The following is a 9526-nucleotide window of genomic DNA, read 5'->3' as shown; positions in this document are numbered from 1 at the left end:
CATAATTGTTTTAGAATTAATATATTTAAGATATATACTAAATTATAATTTCCTAAAACAATTCATAATTTTTTTAATAAAATACCATGTTTGTTAATAGTTCTAAATTAAATATATATTAAAAAAATTTAAAAGAAAAAGTTGAAACATTTGTTATTTTAATAATATATATATTTAAGATATATACTAAATTATAATTTCCTAAAGCAATTCATAATTTTTTTTAAAATAACATGTTTGTTAATAGTTCTAAATTAAATATATATTAAAAAAATTTAAAAGCAAAAGTTGAAACATTTGTTATTTTAATAATATTGTTTAAAATTGTTTTATTTATTTATTTATAATTCGAAATGCTATTTTTCACAAGATATTTTAACAAACAGTTAAATTTTAATATTGATTTACTGTTTACAATTTTTTAAGAAGTAGTGGCTCATAAAACATTCATCAATAAATTTTACTCAAAAACTATACATTGAATCCTATTAAAATATTAAAATATTTTTATAATTATTTGAATTTTATTGTTTTGAAATATATTTAAATATTGTTATCTTGCCAAAAGTTCTAAATGTTTGCACAATTTCACAAAGATGTTTTGCCAATTGGCTAATCTTTTTTAATCATGATTAATAAAATGGAGAGTGAACTAACGCTTTAGAAATTCATTGAGTGGTATGAACTATAAAGAATTGTAAGATAAAGACCATTTAGTAAGAATGCAATATTATTTGTTGTCAAGTTTTATGCCAATAGGAAGAGTAAATCTTTAAAAAATTAAAAGAAAAAAAAAAAAAAAAAATCCAATTCTTTTACTGTTTAAAATTCAATACATTGAATCCTATTAAAATATTAAAATATTTTTATAATTATTTAAATTTTATTTATTGAAATATATTGAAATATTTTTATCTTGCCAAAAGTTTTAAATGTTCCGACAATTTCACAAAGATGTTTTGTCAATTGCCTAATCTTTTTTAATCATTGATTAATAAAATGGAGTAGAACTGATGCTTTAGAAATACATTGAGCAGTATGAACTATAAATAGTTGCAGGATAAAGACCATTTAGTCAGAATGCAATATTATTTGTTGTCAAGTTTTATGCCAACAGAAGTATATCTTTAAAAAATAAAAAATAAAAAACTAAGTCCAATTTGTTTGCTCTTTAAAATTCACTGTTCCATGAATCTGTGAGGTTGTATTCAAAACTCAAACTTTACTGTTACTGTTCTTTACACACAACAATCCGGCGTGAGACAATTCAAGCTGCATGTTAGCTCCGTAGGAGAAGTCTGTCGACTTAAATATCTTCCCCTATCAAATAAGTCCAATCTATCTGAATCCTAGAAACTTCTTAACTTCTCCTGACCATCGACATTTAATCACATTAAATTGGAGTACCCCGCATTGCTTATTGACCACATGTTCGGTGCTCAATTCAACGTAATCACACTATGCTGAATAAATGCACCTGATTTATACACTGGTTAGCCACGACGTCTATCCAGCAGAATTAATGCTCCTGATTTCACCTTTTTAAAAATTTATTTAAAAAATGTCAAATAGGTGCATTTATTCTGCTATTTAGCCACGGGCTATACGATGTGTTCTAACCAAAGCTGGCAAACTACTTACATTGACAAACAGTTCCCCTGTGAAGTTAGCCAAATCTGATTCAAAGCCATGGCGCGTGTTCTGCAACAAATCTTCTTCCAGAGCCCTCCATCTCTATATCTCAAAGCTACTGGAATCATTTCTCTTATTGCCGGATTTAATGCTGCGTTCTCGGAGGTCAGAGGTACGAATCTCACATACTCCAAATTTGCTCAGACAAGAGAAGTAAAAGAAGCCAAGAAGATATCCAGTAGAAATGGAATGCTTATTTGCTATGGCCCATCCTTGGCAGCTTCGTCACTGTTCTTCATTTCCAAACTGGAAAACATTGGATCAGCAGGCCCACATCTGCTCACCCTTGCATTTGCTTTAACTATTCACTTCCTTAAAAGAGAATTGGAGGCAAGTGTGTATATGATATTGCTTCTCTTCTCTTACTATTATTTTTCATTTTTCATTTATAGACTATAAATCTACAACTATGTTCTAGTAGTTTAGATTTTGTGTTTTTTTTTTTTGGTTAAATCATATTGTTCCCATGATGAATTATAGGACGTGATTCGAAACTTTGATAACAAAAACTATACATAATCTAAATCAGGAGGACATAACTGCAGTGCATGGATCTTAGAAATCTAACAGCATTAACAGAAAGGACATCCTCGAAGAGAATGCACCAAAACTCAAACATTTCTTTTTTTTCAAATCTCAGAAAATACAGTATTTGGTTTACAATTTTTTTCAATTTTTTTTGCTGTTTTCCATTACAAACCTGGAGATGGTAAAGAAAAAATGCTGTAAATTTGAATATCTATCTATTTTTCGATTTCTGAACTTTGGTCAATATTTTGTGTGGGCATCCTTACAGAAATATAGATTAGACATTAATTTCATTATGGGCTGTACCTCATTGGAAATGGGCTGCTTCAAACTTGTCATCTTCCCTGAAAAATCCTGAAGATTGAGAGTTCTATGGCAGTAGAAGCAATGGTTTTGATGCATAAAGTTCAGTTTTTTTCATTTGGGGTTTTGTTTTCACATAGAATTCTTCTTCTACCATCCGCTAAACATAAATGTATATATAATATTATGGGTTTTGCAGGTCTTATTTCTGCACCGTTATTCTGGTGATATGACCCTGCGGGCCGCTTTATTGATTTCGGTTACATATTTCTTTCAAACTGTTAATCTTTTGTACGTGCAGCAGCTCTCTGAGGGTTTGCGGCCACCGGCTTGGAACTTGATGTGGGTTGGAGTTGTGCTGTTTTGTGTTGGAATTGGTGGAAATTTTTATCACCATTATCTCTTGTCAAAGCTCAGAAAGGATGGCAAAAGAGGGTATGCAATTCCCAGTGGAGGTTTGTTTGATTTGGTGGTCTGCCCACATTATCTATTTGAGATTGTTGACTGGATGGGATTGGCCGTCATCTCTCAGACTCTCTACAGCTGGGTTTCTGTGTGTTGGACAGTGTTGTACTTGGCAGGTAGAAGCTATGCCACGAGACAATGGTATTTGCACAAGATGGATAAATTCCCCAAGGAAAGAAAAGCGCTTTTTCCTTTCATATTCTGAATCATGTAATTTGGTTGAAATATTACTTTGCTTTAAATTTAACACTGCTTTTTTCATTCCTTAAATTGTCATTGCCATTCCATGTTTAATACTAAATAGCAATTGCACTCCTGTAATCTTTTCATATTCTGAATCTTGTAATTTGGTTGAAATATTACTTTGCTCTAAATTTAACACAGCTTTTTTCATTCCTTACATTGTCATTGTCATTCCATGTTTAATACTAAATAGCAATTGCACTCCTGTAATGTGTAATGGTTAGGCAGATAAAAATATATAATTGTATAAAATATTAAAAAGGGAGAGGATATTATGAGTAACATAATCGTTATCTTAGGTTATAGTGTCTTTGGACATACAATTTATCTAATTTAGAAGGAGATATGATTTATTCAATTCAAGAGGACATGCAATTTAAGTCTAAAGATGCATAAACTCATTAATCCAATATAGTGGTCATGTATAATATATTTTTTATGTTTGTACCAATATTTTCATGATACATAGTAGTTGTATCAAAGACCAAAACAATAGCATTCACAAAGAAAAAGGGCATATGCCAATATTCACAAAGAACCCACCTAATAAACTTCTATGACAAACCTAAGAATGGTGGCATGCAATAGTAATAAGAACAACAAAAAACAAGATCTAGGTTGTATTTTGATGATTTGTTTCCTTTCAATTGTGGGGAGAACTATATTCTTTGTTTGAGATTCTTAATAATAGAATGATTATGATAATAAGAAATATTTATACTTGCTTCACTGTTGTTTATCTCTCTTCTAGTGATGAATAGTTAAAGAAGACAAGTTTAAGAAAAACCTTTTTGTGATAAACACAAATTTGAGTATTATACACCTATTGCATATCTATGGTAATCAAAATCCTTTTAGAATCCTCTTGCTCAAATTTTAAGTAAATTAATAAAGCATAGAGGAAATCTATTTGCATAATGATTTATTCTTTATAGCAATTCAAGCTTTTAACATAAATAATTTGAATCTAACTATTGAGTATTGCCAATGAATACAATCTATAGTTTTCTTTATGATAAAAATGCAATGACAATATTACAACATTCAAACATAAAAATTTTGCACAATCCATAGTTGTTCTTAAATGGTTGTATTTTTTTTTTTTTTAATCTCCTTTAGCTCTCTCATCCAAATTATGGATCAAAAAGTTATATTTGAAATGTTCATGCAACTAAGAACACTCTATCATTCTAGAAATAAGTGCAGAAGATAATGACAACTACTTTTATATATGTTTCCTATATAACCTAATATAAAAGGTTAATTAGGGAATGTAAGAATATGCATCTCTAGAAACTATTTCATAATTTCAAATGTCATGCATGGGACAAGGAATCTAGTGTTGATGTCTTAGCATTGTAGTGGTAAACCATAGAACAAAGCATACTATCTATTTACAGTCAAAAGAAAATAATAGAAATTCAACCTCACAATTGTGTACCATTTCTACAAGGTGCCTTAGGTTCCTTACTTGCACTCATTGAAAGTAGATACCAAAAAATATTTATCAAGAATATCTAAAGAGTATGAATCACTGACAAAGCCATATTATGTAGATAATTTAAATAACCAACTAAAGAGATGTTACCAAATATTGAATTTCAGTCATCACATTCGTACCTAAGTATTGATGGTCCAATATACTCATAAACAATGTTAATGTTTGTCACAAATACCCATCATTATAAAAAGTCATTCTCAAGTGATCCAAAATTTAAGAAAGTAGTAAACCTCCATTTGCATCAATATTTTAGCAATCTATATTATCTTTTGAAAGTAGTAAACTAAGAAAGCACCACTAACTATTCATCTTCTACTCGAGCCACTAAATGTTAAAGCATGCCCAACAACTTTATTGGTGTGTTGTAGTGATAAGCACTATCCTCATTTGACTAACATGTTTTTATGATGAAATATGCCTAAGATGCCTTGCAAATAGGCAACTTCTAGCTTGAGGTCAGGACGTCCATGGAGGCTTGCAAAGGCTATCACAAGGCTCTTTCCCCATCCTCCAATGGTTCTTACAAAATTCCTTCTCAATGCACAAAAAACATCATTGAGAAGCATCTAGTTTTTCTTGTTGTATCTTGTAAAATGATTGATATTGGGTGTAGCAAGGTTATATTCAAAACACTACCATACCTTGTTACTAATACTTTTGGATCTATTAAAAATTACATTATATCAATAAAACACATCATAGGAAGACTGCAATTATATTCTATATAGTGTATATAAGGTAATACACTATTCATAGATATTTTGATTTGTAAGTTGGGCTACAAAACACACTTTTATTTATGTTTTGAATACGCATCCTTTATAAGGATGTCAAACATCTTATCAAATTTAAGCATTATAATAATTAATTATCATTAATTAAAAACTAATAATCATTGTATATAAATAACAATTTTTTTTTTGGCAATAGAACATGCAAGATTGAATCTTTCTTGTACTCAACCATGATTTTAAAATGCCTAAATTTATTAGTTTTTAGTAACTAATAAACATATGTCATGGTTCCACGAATCATTAGGATTAACAAACAAGGATCTATTTTATTTGGAACAAACAATCCAACCTAATTGCTTTAGGAAAAATTCTAGAACTATTAAGTATTGGGTGCTTATGATGTTTTTGAAATCAAAATTTTCCAAAACAAGGGTGTTGACCGAAGAAGAACAACCATTAGATACAATACATCAACAACAATTGAAAACCAAAAATGTTTACAAAAAATTGTTACCTTATCCCTTCCCTTAATTTTGAAATCCCCTCCCTTAAAAAAAAAAACCATCATTGTATTTTTACTAATAGTAAGTAGAGTATTCACTGTAAGAATGTTCTTAAAACCAAATTCCTTTATAAACCAGAAACTAAGCCATTATGGATCTTAATGAAAATATACCAAAAATAATAAAGAAAATCTTATGTCATGCAAGCTTGATATTCAAAATGTAAATGAGAATACTAGAGAGCCTTCAACAATAAGTTAACTTGAACAAGCTAAAAAACATTGAAAAAAATTATTGCCCTCCTTGGGCATCAAGAATAGTAATTGGGTACAATCCTTAGCAAGGAAGGAAAGCAACTTCTTAGTAGCTTATCTATCACAACCCTCCTTCTTGTCTTTCTTTCCTTGCAAAAGGCTAAAAGCAATGGCCATGGAGTGCATCACCCTAAAGGCATAAGTGGTTAGTCTGGTGTACCTTACATCCATATTCTCCATTTGAGCCTTGAGTATAGATATCACCACCTCATTGGATGCACATCCATCAAAGAGACCAAATATTTATAGCCATCGCCCATGTAAAAACATCCTCTACAACTTGTCTACCTTTCTCTTGAACAAGGAAGGCCATAATATTTTTTTTATCAATGTGTTTATGGGAATCCTAATTGTCATCATTAAGTTTGGTAGAGATATGGGAGGAGATTTTAGTGGCATTTTTCTTATTTTCGTAGACTCTAGAAATATCACAAAATTAGTTTCAAGATCACCACAAACTTCATACTAAAGTAGTTTTAGGTCACCAAAAACCTCACCCACAAATGTTTTCAAAATAACCATTAAATTTTTTTAAAAGTGGTTTTAGATACCACAAGCCAAGCACATATTGTGCCCAAACCATCGCTATGGGAAAACCATCATCACTTTGGGATTTTCTCCTTCCATACTTGCATCAAAGCGATATTGAGTCTATATAAAAAGGAATCCATCTATTGCGATGCATAGGTACCTAGCCATTGTACTGTCCAGTTCTGTAGGAATCATTTTTGGATACATGGCTCATCAATATGTCAAACAAGAACCTTTGAGGTGTCAAGCACATTTGACAATGCACCCTATACACTCACATACCCCAACAAACATGTTTAAATTAAGCTTCATTATGTTGAACTTGGAGATTTCAATCCAATAATCTTCTATTACATGACCACACCTTAACAACATCATAGCCTTCACAATTAGACAAACAAGTTGTCATGGTCAAACAACCACTTTCAACCCAAACCAAAGTATACATCTAAGGTAGACCTCATTGCACCATGACAACCAACACAACACCAATCCAAATTATTTTCACTTAATGCAACCACAACTATTTCCAATAATTATTCTATAACATTAGATACACATAATTCAAACACAAGCACATAATTAAACAATTATAATAGAAGAAAAATAAGCGTTCACTTTCAACTTTAGCTTCCTTCATTTTATGACTTCTCTTATTTCCATACCAAGTTTTCAATCTATTTATTTTTCTTCTCACAAAAGACATTTTTAAGCCCATGTTGAACCATCAACAAACTATCATTCAAATATTTTCATAATCATTTTGTATAGCAACTCAATCAAATGCTCACAAGAAGTCTACATGCACAATCTGACACTCTTGCTTGCACAGAGGTGCTCAACGCACTGCTAATGATCAATGAAATCCAACACTCCTTTCTCTGCTGCAAACATCATACTTGGATGACACCCACTCCACAATAGATCACTTTCATCAAAATAAATCCACAACATATCATCATATTAGATTATGTAAAATCCCATCATAACTCTCCAACAATTGCACACAATAATCTCAACCTTGAGCTCACACCACTTCTTACTTTTGGCTAAACAACTTACATAGTATTCACTAATTTTTATTTTAATCTCAGTTCCTTCATGTGATCTAACAACACTTCTTGAATCATTTACTTCTCCCTCACCTCAGTGACTAAAATAAAATTCAATAGTCCTCACTCAAGGGTTTGATACCAAGTTAAAAAAAATGTAGCACATAGAAGAAAACCATGGAGATGAGAAACCCAAAAATGAATTAGGTGAACATAGGCCTTTACCATTCAATTTATAGAAGATTGTACATTAAATTCTACATAAGCCATAACCAAAGTTTTCTTTTGCATTAATGAAGAATAGATGAAATAGTTCATATGAAAAGCATGGTCAAATTGGTGGTCAAGTCATTGATGCTTTGTAGATCAACATTTTGTAGATAATTAGTTTACCTATATAACACTTAAGTCACATCATTTACATAGTTATCTTATTCACATTGAAAATGTATTTGCTAAGACTCATTCATAATTCAAATCTAACAACAATTATATGTCAAACTCTATGGCAACAAGAATCTTGACCTAGCATTGAGTCAAATCTAGATTTCATCACAAGCCCAAACATTATAATAGAAGAGGCACTGAAAAATTGTGGTTTAGAAGTAAATAGTACCATCCAAAGCTTGAAATAGTTTTGGAATTAGGAAATGAAACTCAAAATTTTGATATAAACATGAGACCCTAACTAGTAATGGGACTCAAACCATGGAAAGTTGAATCTTAATCCCTAGCAGTTGCATACTCCAACTAAGGAAAACTATCCTTATGAATACCATTATTTGGTGAAAAAAGTAGTTATGACTTAATTCTCTTAATTATTTGCTATTTGTGTTCACATTGTACACAATTATATTGTTTGCAATCCATTTCTTTATGTTAACACGACAACCATTTTTCATAGTAATACTTACTAGTTGGCACTTCGTTTTGAATTTTGTGATAGGGAATTTAAAGACGTATTCTTCTATTTATAGTTGTGGATGTCTTAGTTAGCATAAAAGTAGTAAAATTATACGCTGTACTAGCATATATCCCACTTTAACCAAGCATATTAAATATTACTTTAAAAAAAGAATATATCACATAAATATAACTTCAATTCAATGTTATTTATTGTTTTCTCTTTCAAATTCATCTCCTTAGATGTTTTGTAGAAAAGGGAAACAATTGTTGAACAAATAAGTTGTGTTGATACTTTGAATGTGAAATAACTGGAAAAAAATATATCTACTACCCAAATCCCAAACTTTTTTATACAGGTGAAAATTATATACAAGAAATATATTGCTTAATGAATAGAATCTACAACCAAAAATAACATAAGTGCAATGCAAGAAAACAAAACATTTTTGGTGTCAAGAATAAGTCTCAAAGAGCATATAATTTCTAATAAATACTTGCACAAATCCAAAACTAATGAAAACTTATAGTAAATAGTTATAAAAGTTGGGATGTGAACATTATTAGAAACCAATTTTGGAACTAAAGAAACTCTTGTAAATTGGTATTGTAAGATGGAAACATAGAAATAAATGCATAGTAGAAGAGTTTAAGACCATGAACTCACATTTGTTTCTATATTTGGGCCATATTTTGCAAATTGTACCATAATACCTCTTCCATCAACATTTCAACCTAAAAGAAACAATATTTACTA

At 30.3% G+C, this 9526-nt stretch overlaps 1 protein-coding gene across 1 annotated transcript; it reads left to right on the top strand.

Annotated features, from left to right (window-relative positions):
* Positions 1-1689: 1689 nt before the first annotated feature.
* On the top strand, positions 1690-3193 carry LOC149555171 (uncharacterized). Its single transcript, XM_089833595.1, has 2 exons — positions 1690-2022; positions 2723-3193. The coding sequence occupies exons 1-2, from the start codon at positions 1690-1692 to the stop codon at positions 3191-3193; spliced, it is 804 nt and encodes a 267-aa protein (XP_089689721.1).
* The last annotated feature ends 6333 nt before the right edge of the window (positions 3194-9526 follow it).

This window comes from Cupressus sempervirens, chromosome 5 (assembly GCF_028749045.1).
Source record: "Cupressus sempervirens isolate cs-2001-9-10 chromosome 5, ASM2874904v1, whole genome shotgun sequence".
Lineage (NCBI taxonomy): Eukaryota > Viridiplantae > Streptophyta > Pinopsida > Cupressales > Cupressaceae > Cupressus > Cupressus sempervirens.
Note: the sequence above shows the minus strand (reverse complement) of the source record. Positions and strands in the feature narration are given on the sequence as shown.

What these genes read in the sequence shown, in the direction of transcription:
- LOC149555171 (XM_089833595.1), top strand. Translation starts at nt 1,690, where the DNA reads ATGGCGCGTGTTCTGCAACAAATCTTCTTCCAGAGCCCTCCATCTCTA. An exon ending in TCCTTAAAAGAGAATTGGAG is followed by an intron (nt 2,023 to 2,722) that starts GCAAGTGTGTAT and finishes TGGGTTTTGCAG; the next exon opens with GTCTTATTTCTGCACCGTTA.